Here is a 16,779-nt window from a genome sequence, read left to right as displayed (position 1 = left end):
GGCTTGAAGAGTTTGATAGAGAGTTAGCAAGAGATTAAAAAAGATACTTAAACAGTCGAGCAATTACAGCAGATAAGCAGGTATTCAATCAAAGAAACAGAGGCGTTTCTCCTCTCCTTGAGCAATGCAACTGGGGATTTTACACTGGGTCTCCACTGTAGTGTCTCATCGAGTCCGAGAGCTTCAACTTAGTTTCGGCTGAGCGCTGCTATTAGCTCAGTGCAACGAAGAAGAAAAACTCAGTGATACGATGAGGATGCATTCTGGGTCAAATAGGCTAAATGCTGGGGTGCAGATCCTGCTGTATACCCCCAGCAGCAGTGGAAGGCGTATGGTGTTGCTAGGATGCACTCAAACATATTATTATGCACTCAAACATTATATTATACTTATTTTGGAGAAATACCAAAATAAGAGATTGGCAGTCCACACACAAAAAGAAGAATATTAAAAACATATTAATCTTGTAACCATAGGGGAATGAGATAGTAAATAGTTATATAAGGAGTGCACTAAGACAAAAATCATTCCAGGCTGAACTGGACCACTTACCAATTAAGAATAAAGGAATACATGAAAGAGTAATAAGTGAGTAAGCAGTTGGAAAAATGAAAGACTGTACATGCTGTTCGGCATAATGCAGAATAACTTGATGGGAATTAAAGTGATGGATGTTATGATGGGAGAATGAATGACATCTATTTTATCAGCCATCATCCATCAGTGTATCCGTTCATCTGTCATGATAGATGATGGCTACTGAAAAAAAAATGAGAAAGAAAGAAAATGTAAAGAGTGTCTCGAATATTGTTGCAAAAGTTGCATGAATTAGTGAATAGAACTATTTGATGAACCCACTCCAGAGGCCACAGTAACTTCAGCACTCCTAATGAAAACACACACACACACTTCAGAGCAACAATAAGCTTGAGGAGAAGACGTTTTCTTTGTCTCTGAACGGTGCCCATGTTTCAACATAGCACTGCGTCAATCACTGTGCTCCGAGTTGCTCCGTAGTCGACAGACGATGTCAGGACAGCAAATCTCTGCCTTTGCTCTACAAATAGGTGATCTCCCCTCCCATCCATCATCTGCTTCTACTGCTGCACAGTTCCATCCCTGCCCTCCAGTCCCCACTGTTGCCAAGGAAATGCTTGCAGATCCCAGAAGTAAAGTATGTGTGTATTTGTGTGTATTTGCAAGTGATGAAAAAGGAAATGTATATGCATGAGCGTGCCAAAAAGTTGTGTGCATTTGTGTATGGAAGAGAAAGAACATCCGAGTAGCTGTTATACGTTTAGCAAGATTTTTTATCAGATCTTCCCGGATATGTTCAAAACTATTTGGTGAATGTATGCTCAGCATATGTGTCTGTACGGTATGCATTAGTGAGTTCCTCCACCTTCTTCAACAAGGCCCAACATATCCACGAGCAGTTTTTCTCTTTTGATCACATCTCGAAACAAAACTTGTGATGTTCCTTAAGGGTCAGTCCTGGGGCCACTTGTCCAGAAGTTTTGCCTTGCTCTTCTATTGAGTGGAGGCACTCACACAAGACATATTTATAAAAAGAGTAGTCAAATTTGAAGCAGAGGAGGACTGCATATACTGACTTGTAATCGTTAGTATGAGTCAAGCTCTTGGGAAGCACCACAAGAACTTAGGATATTAAACAACGTTTTTTCTCAGGCTGAGTACGAGTATTCCATGTGAAAAGTAACCTGAATTTAACTCTTACAATTGGTGCAGGGTCCTATCAATTTATAGATGTTACCCCATTGGTGGTGTCATCTCTTTCCATCTTATTCCAAAGCTGTGCTGATGACATGCAGCTTTATGTGGCTACCATCAATTGGCAATTTAACAATTGTTGGTATTTTAAGGCTTGGATGTCACAACACAATAAAATGTCCTATTCAGTATCATATTAACAAATGAATTCCTCACTCCAAGATATGTAGAGTGGAATGTCTAGCAGCATGCATCACCAACTTCATATCTCCTTGAAGGTCATCGGATGGAGTACCTCCCACACAAACGGCATGCGATTTTAACACTGTTAACGCAGGCGAAATAGTGCTAACTATTCAAATATAATTGCACTTTTATGTGTTTAACTATTGACCTGAAAAGAAAAAACTGCATGCATTTGACTACATAAAAGTGCTTTGCGAGAGGTTCACCAGAGAGATGGCAGTGTTGGGATTAGACTGTCTCTGAACACACTGTGGTCAAGAGCGGCAGCGTGGGTGTGTGTGTGTGTGTAGAAGAAAGAGATCTGGAAAAGGTTTCCAGAGAGCGAAGCATCGTAAGACCAAAACAATTGCATGGCACCATGTGAGGAGATTGAAATAAAACTGGAATGAAAGATATAGGATGATATAAAAGATTGAACAGAGAAGAACACAGCCACGAGATGAGTGATTTTCTTGAGTAAATGAGTACTTATGTTAAGAATTCACAGTGTGTTTGCCTATGTCGCTGCATATGCATATGGAGACACACGGGTCCACACATTGGATGCACATTTAATTTTAACATGGTGACTGACATTCATGGCTGAGTGGCCACGGCAGCACGCAGCGTCACGTGCTGTTCACAATGTGCGCCTTTCGGAGTAATGAACAACCTCATCCATCTCAATGCAAAAACCATTCAATTCAAAACTCTCGCCCACTATTGAATCTTGAAGGTCTATTTTTTCCTGCTTGGCAGTCTAATGTTTGGTTGGGAAACAAGTAGCAAAATGTCTTATAAAGGCGTGTATAAAAATAATGTTAAAAAAAGAAACTAGACATTGTAGATGGAGTACATGTCGGAAATAAGTACTGATCTGTAATTTTCTGACAATTACATCAAAATCTCATCTGCTGTGTTAGGCCATTTATTTGTGTGTCCTTTTTAAAGCCTTTTGTTGTAAAATGCCCCTCATTCTGTTCTCCGTTAATGGCTGATTTCATCCAAAATAAGGACATTTTAGTCAAAATAGCAACTGAACTGGTTTCAAATTGATTTGATTCAAGCAGTTAATAGAACACTATTTTTTCAGTAATCTTCAATCTTTGAAATTAATACAATGTTTGAATCTTAGAAATGAAATGTCCTTTTTCCCCTTTATGTTGCTCTGAAGGAGAAATGTTGAAATATTTGCGGAGGCATAGTCGTTGGTATCGAGGCACCAGCCATGGCCCCCATCCCCCAAACATACGCCTCTCCTCCACCAAGATAATTGCATTCACAGGCTGCAGATTAAATTTGGCCCATCCCTCATGCAATTGTTTCCTAGGAGTCCTTATGAAAAATGGCAGAGATTTGGGGATTATGTAAATATAACATAGCAGGGGAAAGCATCTGCTTAAAGACGAGAAGAGGAAAGACACGATTGTTATGGTTATTCAACTTAAACTGGGATAAAGCCCTGGTAATCTGAGCATTGTGGGTAGGACAGAGGAGGTGGAGAAAATCATATTACAATAAGATAAGACGAATCTAAGAAAGAAAAACAAAACCATGAAAACAATTAAAGGAAGAGACAAAAAAGACAACAATCAACAATTGTTGACAAGGGGGAACAACAAGTGAGTGATTAAAAAGAGACCTTGAATTGCTGCTGCTTAGGGCCACTTAGCTTATCAAGGCTGATGTGTGATCAGCCTGCCAGCTGAATTAAAATGAGCCACACTCTCTGGAATGGGCAAAACTAAAAGGGTCTGAGAGAAAGGAAGAAGGAAAGATGGAAAGACTGAGAAGAAAGAGAGCATATTTTACCACAAGCATACCAAGTATGTTGGTTTTGCCAAAGAGGAAGCTGGCTTCAGTCAGTTCATTATTTGCTAAGGCAACAACGAGTCATTGAGGCCTTGTTTTTCCAGGCCTACTGAGAGACATTAAGTAATACACTACGGGCCGAGGCTCTGACTTGGTTCACACAGCACAGTATTTGGTGTGAATCAGCCATGGTGGGTAAGGCAACCCAGACAACTGTAAAGTAGGTTTAAACTGAAACATTCATAAAGAACCCATATCTGCTGAAGCTGCACATCATTTTGTAAATTGTTATTTCAATAACAGGGTTGTGATACGTGCTTTAGTCAGATCAGTGTTTTAGGGTTCAGAGGGTCAGAGCTGATGTCACACAAGGGGCTTGCTATGCCACTTGTTATGAGTCACTACTACAACAGCTGGGAGAAGTTTAAAGCAGTGTCACTCTAGAACCGCAAAAGAGGTGTCTGTGACAAATGATGCCCTCCACCTGTTTTACTCCTAGAATCAAACATGTGTTCAGTGGAGTTTGAACCTTAAGTTTGAACCTTAAGCTCTCTTTTTTAATTTGTTACAGAACAATGTATAGCACTTTGGTGACTTCTATGACTTCCTAAACAGACTTAAAATGTGTACCGTTGATCCCATTTACGCCCTCTCAATGGCGGCCAGCCATAAGTGGTATTTTGGAACAGGTAAACACTTTTACCTTCCATTGTGATACATTGTGCAAACTACGTTGTAAGTTCGTAGCATATAAATAGCAATTAGTTTGATGGGATGGTGCCTCAGGTGCATAACATGCCTCAGGTTGCAGGAATGAAGTTGTGTACTACAACAGTACTTAAAAAACGTGGATGTGGAGGTTCAACATGGAGTTGCCACTTTGTGAACTGCTTTTTATGTGAAAGTCTTAACTTGAAACAAAAAACTAATGAATATTATTTGAAGTAATACAAAATAAGGTCATATCAAACAGTTGAATAGAATCTTGGATAGTTTAGACACAACAGTGTATTACAGAAAATACTGCATTGGATAAAATGTCACACTCTGCGCCAGTTTAAAAATGTTTGTACCAATGAACCAAACCATGCAGGACATCTTTGCCAATGATCAACATTCTTGCATAAACTAACTTCTGTGTCTCTCTGACTCTCAAGTCTGTATAATATCAAAAGGTAATGTTGGCAGACATTTTAAACATTTGACCTCAAGGTGTATGACGTCAGCCAACATTACATTAGCTCAGAACACAACTTTAGAGCAGATGCTTTGAGACCACCTCCATGACCGAACCAACCTCTGTTTATGAGCAATACAATGAGCCTTCCAGCCTGGTTGTTTCAATAACAAACTATAATAAAAAAGGAATATGACATTATCAAAGAGGCAACACCTGCTAGATGTGGTGGAAACAGAGCTTCATAAAAAATACCAATGATGGAAGCCAGATCTTTTTAGCACCACAACAAATAAATGTACCACAGAGAGAGGTGGCAAATATTTAAAAATGTTATTTGGTAAAGTCATGCCTGGTGTTGCATGTAGTAACACCCAGCCTATATCTTTGGGGACCTTAGATGAATGGAAAAGTCCTTTTCATGTCCCATTACCCATCGCTGCCCCCATCAATAGCTGCTCCACTTACCCAAGGCTTCGGCCTAAGAGGCAAAAAATAAGCATATTAATTATTAAGCTGCCAGGGGAGAAGGGGGAGGAGTCGTAGCATCGGAGGGTAATCTGTGTGTTTATGTGTGTGTCGGCACCGAGGCAAGGTTATTAAATTGTTTTGGGAGTACTGCTTCTTTTAAACTCGTGGAAAGCAATCCTCAATGATAGCAATTTAAAATGGCTGTATATCACTGGAAATCTAAGGACTTTTATCCTTAGTTTAAATATGTACTGTATATCTTGTCAGTTTATACAATATGCTGTACAATGCACAGATTAATCATTATCCCGGACACAAACTCTATAGTTTTTTAAAAGAAACACATTCTCAACCATGTCCTATGGAAAATAGAAGTAAAACATTATAAGGAAGTCAAACAACAAATATAACAAGTACAAAGCTTATATACACACTTACCACCTAAGAAGACACTAACTTCAGAACTTGTTAATATACTGTATTTAACACCTCACAGCTTTAACAGTGAACATTTTATACCACCTAAAGTCCACAGGTTAAGGCTCCACAGGTTAAGGCTCTGTTAAGGCCTCAAAACTAAGTTGATAGAAAGTGACATTTTCCTCAGTGGCGTTTGAGACCCACTGAGCTGCCAGTCAGCTCCTACTTCACTTGCTTTCCTACTCATTTTGCTCCTCCTCTGAGATGAGCACTGATCGCCTCTGACATCAAAGACCAGTCTGGCCTTCAGAATCAAAGTAAGAGCTGCACGTCAAGCCTGCACAGCCATGCACCGACATGGGGAAGCCACAATGACAACCATCCAGTGACAGAAACTAAACATGACAACCACAGTGTTTGTTCGGAATCTGCAATCATATCTGTGGCAGACTTTTCAGAAACAGAATAATACATGAAAAGGAGTAGGTACAGCACATAGTGGACAAGAAAAATCATAAAAGGGTGAAGCCTTTCAGTTGTGGTTCTTTGTATGTGAATGTTTGTTTGACAATCAGTAAAGGAATACATATTGAATATGTGATCCAAGTAGTTTAGAGAACTAAAATTGTGTTAAAATGGGTTAACATGTACAGTACAAAAACATCAGATAACTGACATGATTTAAATTCGTCCCATGTTGATATGCTAGATAGGCAAGATTGTTCTTGCCAAAAACAATGGGGGCACTAGTCATTTGTTTAAGGTGGAATCAGTGTATCACTGTAATAGCACTGCAACAACTCCAGAGAAAGAGGTCAGGGCAGATAGTTGGGCATACAAAGTATGTCAAATCCAACATCAGAGACCATTGTTTGCTCCCGGTCACATATCAAGCGTCAACGTTGTTTTCTTTTACTTTTAGAGGGAAATATCAACCTGCTGAAAAGATAAAAATGTGCAATATTCTACAAACAAACAAATTACATCATAACAACAATTACTTTATTCGACTATCAAGTATTGCCTGTGAAGCTAACGTCAGGTATAGATCATTTGTCTCATAGGGATCCATTTTATCCAAAAAACAGTTAAAGCACTTCTACCATGGGTACTAGATATTCTTGTTCCTGATTCGCTGGAAGGTGTCCATTAATTATAGTAATTTACAGCATAAACAAACACTTAGTATATCAAGGTGTATTTGCAGTTCTGAAAAAAAGTAATGTGTTAATGCAAAGTCTTTGTCAACACCAAGCATACATCTGTGGAATCTCTAGATTCTGATTAGCAAAGCACTATCTTTCCCCGGCCAAAAATATCTCTAGTTCAGAAACTATTTTAGCCGCTTGATCTGTTGCACTGCAATCAGGTATATTAAGACTCATTCTGTACCTCGTGGTGAACAACAAAACAACAACTTTGACAAGATTTCAACAGCGTCCTATTGGTCTCTGAGCTGGTTTTACATCTACATCATGGCAGATATTATACTGATCTCAGCCATAGCCCGGGGGGATGGAAACATTGGAGAAAAAGAGGAGACTGTGTTTTTATTATTAATTGGCATTAAAATTCCTACCACGCCTACTTTAACTTTTAATGAGGTGAAAGTCGACTCTCCCAGTGGGCCGCAGCGGTTTAGTTTGGAAGGCAAATTGTTAAAATAGGGTATAGTGATGTTTAGGCAAGACTGTATTTTCTCTCGCTGACAAAAGGTGAGGCAGAGGTGGATACTCGGGCTGGACAATATTCATAATCAGCGAGTATAGTTAGAGTCCTTCTAGGTTGGTTCCTAATGCAGTCATGAGCTTAGACAATGTACAACGAGTTGAATACCACTCGGTCACGGCTCCTCGGCGCCTGACGCCGTTGCGCTGGGGCACCCTTTAGTGGCTGTATGTGACCAAATTACCTCCAATGTAAACACACCTGCATCATTATTACACTCTCAGGGCAACTGAGTACTATTCCACACAAGCTGGATGGGTCAGACAAGCACAGGACTTCCGGTTAAGAGACCACTATTTGTATCCCATTAAAAACTCAAATGTAACACTAATATTTTGTCACGTCCTCGTTAGTTATGTGAGGTGTGAGTGTCATTAGTCACGTGAGTCGTTGTGAAATGGTAGTCAGTCAAGTTAATGTCAACCATGCTCTTTTGTAAACCGAAACTTCCTGTGAGGATCAACGGTTCATTTGGAAAGACACTCAAACAAGAGTATATTGACATAATGTTTTTGACACTTTGGGGTGAGAATGTGTTGCAATGTTAATTATTCATTGGAAATAGGCGCATACAAGATATATGAACACTACTGTATTCAGACATGACAATGCTTGCATGCATAAAAAAAACTTATAACCAGATCTTTATTTCTGGGTCTAAAAAACCCCCACACAAACCATTTTGTTTCAAACATTCTAAGAAGGTTTGTACACATGTATTTGAAATGTCTAAAATTTAAAGTTGGTGATCAAAAAAGCGGTTTTGGAATCAGCATGAGAAGAACATTTTCTAGATTCTTAGCTTCAGGTCAGTTCACTGGGTGTTCTAGTATCCATCCCTGTATGGTATCAACAATGTACCAAACAAGTATGTACATGGCAAATTAATATTTTCTATCAACAGTAAGCAATTAAAAGAAGATAAAAAAGCCTTTTAATGTTAAAACTAGGTGGTGATTAAAGCTGAGGGTTGATTTTATTCTCATTGAAGAAATTGACACAGTAATTATAAATACAGAGAAACCTGAGCTGGGAAATCAATCCAAGGCTGAATTTCCGCTGTTTTCAAAGTATTAACAAATGTATCTATTTGATAATAGTGTCATTAAAAACAAAATCCTTTCCTTTTCTACTTGTTTTTTTGTATAGTTTTTTTGTTCAGAATTTAAGCCGCATTGTTCCCCGAGCACAAGAACTCAACCAGTTGCTCTCACTAGTCTCACTATCTCTGTCACACAGTGGTGTTACAGAGCAATCAATTAGCAGCAACCACCACTCAAGGCTCATTCCGGACTTCAATTTAACATGTGCCTCTTCACGATCCACATTAGGGGCTCACAAATGTGACAATATGAATGTCGTCCTTCAAAAAGAAAGTCCCTCTTGCTGCCTTCCTGGTGTGGTGAAATATTGAGTGTGACACGGGAGTAATTGCATTGGAAGTAATCAATTAGACACACAATTGAAGGAGACCTGAGGTCTGGGGGCTGCCAGGCAAGAGACTCAACTAAATTATGGTGACGTGCACTGAAACAATCTCGCCTGCCTCCTGCGGCACAATTGCTCCTTCTTTCCCAAGAAGTTAGACGGTGGATGAAAGTCTCAGGGATCAGGAAACGGCAGCAAAGTTGTGCCCCCCTCTCAGCAGTTCCTTGTCTGGGGTAAACACACTGACTCAAATCGTCGCTTTCACTTTACCCCATCCCATCTCATCCATTCTCTGCCTCCCTTGTGCACTGAACAGGACGTGTTCAGTATTTGATGCGCTCAGATTTCTCAATCAAACGATTGCACGAGGCTTTGGAGAACACCGTAGGACTGTACTCAAACGGCCGTTGCGCACAAAACGGTACCAACGTTACGTTGCGTGCGTTTGTGTGAAATGCATCAATGTAACAAATCAAGACGGCCAACTAAAGTATAATGAGCGACACAGAGCCAAGGAAACAGGGATAAAGAGATGGAAGAAAGACTGAAAACGGGGTAGATAAAGAGAGAGCAGATGGGCCATGAAGGAGTTGATAACGCCTTGGCGTAAAACACAGGCTTGTATACATGCATGCAACGAGAGAGGATCATTCAGCAGATGGGGCCTCAGATTGGATGCTTCATTTTGGACAGACGCAGTGCAGGCGTAGGGTGGTTAGAAAAATGAATCAACAACACAAAACAAATCAGAAAAAAAAGATACTGGATGAAATGAGGGAAAGGAAGGGGGGCAGTAAATGCGTTAAATCAGAAAGCTCATCTGTGTTGTGCTCCTTATTGAGACTGTTATTATTTTGCCAGGGAAGCAGGCTGTAATTACCATGTGAAAGCACAGAAGCTGCCCGGGGTTCATGTGAATCCACACGGAAGTGTTGAAAATGTTTGCCTAAGCAGGAAGGAAGACACTGGGGGTCAGCATGCATCACAATACATATTAGGAACTTTGAGAATGTCGTGAGGCGGCTCTGTTGAACCTTTTCCTTGCTCGGCTATCGAAGAAAAGATTAAAAGTACTTATTTAAACCTTCTCTTAAACACAGCAGTATTTAAAACCCTAACACAAATAGTGATTCCTCACAATGTAACATATTTTTGTCAAGTAATATCAAACAAACAATACAACGAAACTTTGGAAATCGAAGCAAAGAGTCTTTTACTGTTTCTTATTCAGATCTATACACCCCTGTGCACACACACACACACTATATCCCTCAACTTTTCCCCAGCTTGACTGTGCCTTATATTTCATATTCATGAGGATAACTTGGCTAAGCTTGATTGAAAGGTGCATCGGAGGGAGTCCTATCCCTGCTCAGCCAGAGACCTCCACTCCATTCTCCGGTCCCCTCAAATCCAGAGAGTCCATTCACAGCTCGCCGAGAGTGCACCAGAAAAATCAATAAGTGCAATGCTACAATATACTAGCGACAAATTGATTTAATCCGAAGGCAATTTCAACCCGAGTACAAATGTGGGTGGGTTTCAGCGCTGAAGGGGCCTTTTACTGGGCCTTCCCTCGATTAGCCCCTTATGTAGTTAATACATTTTATCCTCTTATATATGTTCCGTATGGATTATATCGATCATTTTACACTTCTTCTTGGAGCTGCGAGTAGAGGAACGGTGGATCAATGTGACAGCAACATCAGAGGCCTTGTAATGAATGAGAAAGCTGGCCTCGGACTCACTAAAGCACTTGAAGGAAGGAACGCGTTTTGATGTACTGCTTGATGGATCTATCTGACTGTTAGGGCCTTCCTCAGCAGTACACTGTAGAATGTTGACAACTGCAACAGAACAAACTGGTGGTATGAAAGACTCTCCAAGTATTTGGTCATAAAGAGATACGTTAAGCAGCCCTAACTACCCAAAATGTATATGCGTATACACATTTAAAAAAAAAAAAAGAAATCTGCTGAAAAAATTATGGAATCTTATGGTGGTAGGAAATACACCTGAGGCGATTTAGATGCACTTAGGCATTACATAAAAAGACTGCAGGAAATAGCAGCTGGACACAAATAAACTGCAAAATTAAAAACTGATTTGGGCCCCAGGTCTTGGTTACTAGAAACAAAGCGGAGCGCCGGAGACCTCCATTTGTGTTGTTGTCATACCAACATATGAGAAAATCAAATATCTCATTAGAATATTTTTTTCATCAAAAAGAAATGTTACTCTACTATTAAGTATTAAGAAGGAGAAGAACTCGGGTGGAACTCAGTCAGACATATGAACAGATTCAGGCCGTGCATAACTTCCCCTCCACTTCATGGCTCGAGGCCATGGATAGCACATCAAACAGCAGCTTCTCAGAGAGTCCGGCCCCGGCTCCCTCGGCACGGGTTTCAACTTGGCATCACAATGAAGAGGCCCAGTTTGGAAAAAAAGCTTGGTGGTGCCGTATAAATGCAATTCCCTAAGTGTTACTCAACATGCAAGAACAAATACAAGATGGAACATAACACACCAGCACATACTGCTTCTGTGCATGCAGTCATGGAAGGCTGTGTCACTTCCTTCGTCTCTGAGGGATCACCAGGAAGGAACAGTTGAAGAGAACAATACGAGGCAATTGAATTATTTAGAAAGAGGGGTTGGAAGCAGCAGAGACACGCGATCAGGGCTCGGCTTCGTCCTCACAAATCCAAATAAAGTCTCTTCTCAGAATGAATTGTACTCATTTCATAGAGAACCTTTAAATGATGGCGCAAATTGATGACATAGTCTGTATCATGTTTCCTCAGTGCCTTCTTGACATACTTGTAATCATGCATATCTTAAACATGTATGCCTTTGTGTGAAATAACTTCAATGGAAGCATTGGGTGGAAACAAGCTTCAGTGTGCCACCAGATCTTGTACTGGGAGCTCATGCCCATAGAGAAAAAAAAGCATATAAAATCATTTCAAAGCACATTTTTACTGACATCCCTGATCCACGAGGACATGCATGGCCCTTTAGTGGTGCTCCTTAATAAATCATTCAAATCTCATTTCTCATGCTTCCTTGTGTGCAAAAGATCATAAGTGAAATAATTAATGTTATCGTTGCACTGTAGGGCAAAAGAGAATTGAAGAAAACATAGAAGTGTTGGCACCGTGGGACACAACACAACTGACCAGAACTTACGGACAACACTTCTCCTTCATGTTATTCAGCCAACACTCCAAGTGATTCTCTCTCCACCCTCCATCACTTAAAATATTTGTATGGTTGGATTTAACTTCAAAATGAGTGAATAATACCTCTGGTCTTGTGTTGCACACATCATGAGCTAGCCGTGCCATGCCCCATTTAGCCCTGCATTGGAAAAAGCTTGACATCTTTTTTGCAAGTCAAAAGCTTCATTTCTTACTGACCTCAGGGTCAGGGCGCCTGAATATAGCCCCACAAGGATCCATTGTTCCGAAAGAGGCAGCGCCACCCACACAATGTTTTCCTACTTAGTACGTTATTTATCAGCAATCACATTCACTGTCTTCTCCAACTTCTGAGGAAACAGGCTGAGGTTGGTTGCAGAGTAGGTTGTAAATCAGACGAGAAACACTGTAAGCCGGAGCGATGTGTGGATATAATAGAGATAACGTCTTTTCACAACATCCAGAGTCAGCGTAATATCCCATAGTGTGAGAGGATTAATTGTGAACAGCACCAGTAGAAGAGGAAGACTGTCCGCGTATTTCCACCTTGTGTGAAGGTGATAGAAGCCAGTAAACAACTACCAGCACATTGGCTAATTTATGTATTCAATTACGCAATGTACCGTTCAACCAGCATTTCACTGGCATTGTGCTTTGGTGAAAGATTTTGTGAAAGGATGCCCCTGTATAATTAGTTATCAATAATACCAGGATATCTTTTCCAGCTTATTGGTAGATCAATATGAAACAATGCAAATTATCGTTGCTTGTCAGCATAGTTTCAAAAGCAGTGGGTAAACAACCTTGAGCTTGGCAACTATTGATTAACACTGGCATCTAAACGGGGATCTGATCACAGATGAATTCAGCTGGTAAATCTTTTTGGAATCATTAACTCAAAGATAAACAAGGTAATGAAGTGAGTGAAGTTAATAATCAAGTTTCGGGCATGAGTCGGTGAAGCATTCAAAGCCAAGCGGAAAAAATATCAGTCTGTTCCTATTCGGCAATCAACCAGCTATTTCCATTTCATTAAGTTGACATTGGTGTGTGAAATGCCTCTATTTGCTAGGACTGTTTCCAACTCAATAATAATGAAACAAATGACATTGTATATAAGGTTTAGAGCAGATTGCTTTGATCTCAGATACAAAAACAATCTTTTCTTTAAAAGATTGAACTCATGGTGAAGTTGCATCATCATTGACTAACGGCCCACGTCTTTGATCAAAAAGGCCTCATTATACTCACAAATAACCACACCGAGACACAGCGCAGACAGAAATGGGAGTAACCAGAAACACATTCACTCACCTGTGAGGTTTTTCAGGCCGAGTTGGCGCAGGCCAAAGTTTCCATCACGTCTGTAGTTGAGGAAGATTGCGAGGGAGTAGCGGTCCTCGTAGAGCTTGGTTCCTCGGATGATTCTCAAGTTCTCCAAAGGGAGGTAATCGAACTGGTTCAGTGCCACCAACACATAACCCGTCACTTCTCGGATGGACTGTGGACAAAGTTACCAGGGGGGCGGGGTGTTAGTGTGTGTCTTAACGGGACATTATACTGTCGTATTAATAAAAACAGTTCAAATCATATGTTACAGCACGTGAAAGACATGGAAGAAACAATTATATTTCTCTCGGTGGATGATATTGACAGTTTCAGCATATGAGCTTGTACAAGGCTAAGAAGTAGTTTATACAACTGTAGTGCATGCCTTAAGGAACCCATGTCATTTTCTTTCTCCAAGGCCTGAGTCTTAGGAACTCAGGGTTTCTCCAACATTGTTTTCAATGTACAACTGAACAAGTATATTGATATGAGCTTTAGAGTCTGCCTACCAAGACTTTGTACATCCAGATGGATCTTGTTGTAGACTTGTACACATATGTTTCAAAGGGACCACTCTACTGAATCTCTCTGATTCTAGCTGTGTTTCGCTGATAACAGGTTGTTCAAGTCTTTTACATACATGTGGTGTTTTTCGGTGGGATTAATAGGCACATCAATGTATTCTTTTTTAACTGTTGTTTTTGTCCTACTTTTTGTCACTACTTTCACATTATCCGAATATTATGCGGCAACAAAGATACAATTCACTCAGAGCATTGCGCTGAAGGGAAACTCAATGAAATAGCTTACAGTCGCTTAAACTCTACAATATAAATGCCCTCAAATTAAGCTCTTCTAAGTAATTCTGCGTCTGTCTGCCCTTGCAGAAATCAACTATTCTACCTTATATGCAGGTATAGTTCTCCTAAACGATGAGTCCATCCAATAGTGCACAATTGATGGTACACTTTTGTCTGATTGAAATTTGTCTTTTTACTTAATATATTCTGTATAAAATATTGTGTTAGAAGTTGCCATTGACAATCAATCAATGCTATTTGATTCACATAAAAAGATATATCACAACCCATAGTTCCACACATTTTTCTAGCTTAGCCAAAAGACCTGGAAATCATTCCCAAGACCAATGTTAAATATGACTTGGCTGTATTATGCAGTTTACATGGTTTGGTAAATTACACTCATAATGTGTTACTTAGTAGTATTAATATAGTAGTATTTTATATGGTTGTACAAGCTGTATTCAAACATGTTGCTCATGTAATTTGAAAATATATACAAATGCATTAACAACATTTCAAGCCTGCTAAATCAAAAAATGTAAGGATTTAAAACACGAACGAAGAAACAATAAAAACAAACAGACACGGCTAATAAAAAAAAAGGAAAGTCAGGCATACATCAGATCATTGACAACATCTATCTTCAAGGTCACTTTTCACAGTTTCAATCATGCCAGCGAGTTTCGCTGGAGCATCTGAGTGAGGAGAACTTGCTTTGAGGTCTGTGACCTCAATGCAAAACGCTCTTGTCCAGGGCTCGGCCCGGGGTGACTGAGCCACAAGGACAGCCGTTGCTTTACACTTTAAATGTCATTTAGGAGAGGATATAACGACTGTCGAGACTTTGGCACGGAGCCACCCAGTTGGAGCTGCTGTTGCATGAATCAAAGTGACAGGCTGTGTCCTCTTTCTCCCATCCACCATCATGGTGGCTGTCATTAGCAGACAGGCGGTCAGAGAAGTCTTTCCGCGCCGGCCCCGCTGATGCTGATAATCAACAAGTCTGTGTGTGAAGGGCTGTTGCAGCTGATGTGCTGAGCTGAAATAAGTCCTGAGGAGGGCCCTGGCAGCGTAGTCATGGCGGATGACAGCTGTCAGAGAGCATGGCCATCAGCCACCAGTAAGTAAGCCACATTCACAGCTCCGTCATCATTACCCTGCTGATTATCATTAATAGAAACAGACGGGCCGGAGTCTGGACAGTCTGTGTGTATCGACGTTAATGATCGGCTCTAGGGGGAAAAGGTTTGTCTTTACGTGTGAATGCAGAAGTGTACAATATATTGAGCTCCTTTAATGTCTGTCTATGTTGTACCAACAGGGTGAACACAACATTAGACAACCAAGAGATGAGGTCTGCTGGATGACTCACATTCACGCTGGTCGGGGTTTAAAGGTCTTTTCAACCCTGGTCCTCGACCACATGGCTCTAAGTCTATGTAGTCCGGTGACATTGCCCTGGGCACTGAGCCATAAACTACCGGTATCTTTCCTACCAATGATGCAGGAACTTTTTCTTGCTACCAAAAGGTGTAGGTTGACAAACAGCAGTAAGAGGTATAAACTCTGGTTGACTGAGTATGAGCGTCTACAGTAGCTGATTATTATTTCAGGGCACACACATCGTATGTGCTTTTCTCACTTCTTTTTCTGAGTCTGTTTATTACCCCACTTGCAAGGTTGCCGGTTTGTTATTTTCAAGCCACCAAATCAATACTCTCCAAAGTGCAGCCTTGCAGAGGGAAATAAAACGAGGGAGAAAGAAGAAGGCAAGTACACACACTTTTCTCCCCACAGATTGTTTGTTCAATAATGAACTGCATGAAAAAAAGGGGAAACGATTTGTAGTGATTACAGGCCCTTGCTGAGCTAATGGCCGAATGTGCTCTGCGTGGTCACTTTCATTAAACACAGATCAACAAAACAAGCCCAACAACACCACGGGTGCAGGCCAAGTGCACTGTATGTCCTTTCCAGGGAACCAGGCACCTGGAGAAAAGAGCCTCAATGAAAATACTGTTAAAACATGAGATTAAAAAAGATGTTAATAATACATGAGAGCCCACATTATGTGATGCTATGGCAATAGTGAGTTTGGTACAGGTGCCGACGTAAAAGCATGTTTAATTTTTATGGGACTGTGTGTGTGTATGTGTGTGTGTGTGTGTGTGGGTATGTGTGTGAGTGTTTGCACTCATTTTTATTCCCCAGTTGTTCAATGACCTCTTCTATTTAGCTACAGTGCAATTAGAGCAATACATGACCTGCTAAAAATTACAACATGACACATTTTTGTTCTAGATTTCTCCTGGTAAAAATAGCTCTTCAACTATCTTGATACAGGTGTATTTTTTTATTATTACATGTGACAGGACACCTACCACAACTTTCTGGAATCCAGGATGTAATGCTCACTTTGTCCTTTTTTAATTTTTCAGTTCAGTATTTGATG

General features: G+C 40.4%; 1 protein-coding gene across 1 annotated transcript in view; it reads right to left on the bottom strand.

Annotated features, from left to right (window-relative positions):
• Nucleotides 1-16,779, bottom strand: part of LOC117750877 (receptor tyrosine-protein kinase erbB-4-like) — a 268,118-nt gene that overhangs the window by 98,280 nt on the left and 153,059 nt on the right. The window contains exon 3 of the mRNA XM_034562299.1: nucleotides 13,510-13,696. Coding sequence (XP_034418190.1) covers nucleotides 13,510-13,696 — 187 coding nt within the window. The remainder of the gene's footprint in view (nucleotides 1-13,509; nucleotides 13,697-16,779) is intronic.

Source organism: Cyclopterus lumpus, chromosome 21, assembly GCF_009769545.1.
Source record: "Cyclopterus lumpus isolate fCycLum1 chromosome 21, fCycLum1.pri, whole genome shotgun sequence".
In the NCBI taxonomy this organism is placed as follows: Eukaryota; Metazoa; Chordata; class Actinopteri; order Perciformes; family Cyclopteridae; genus Cyclopterus; species Cyclopterus lumpus.
This window is presented reverse-complemented; position numbering and strand designations above follow the sequence as displayed.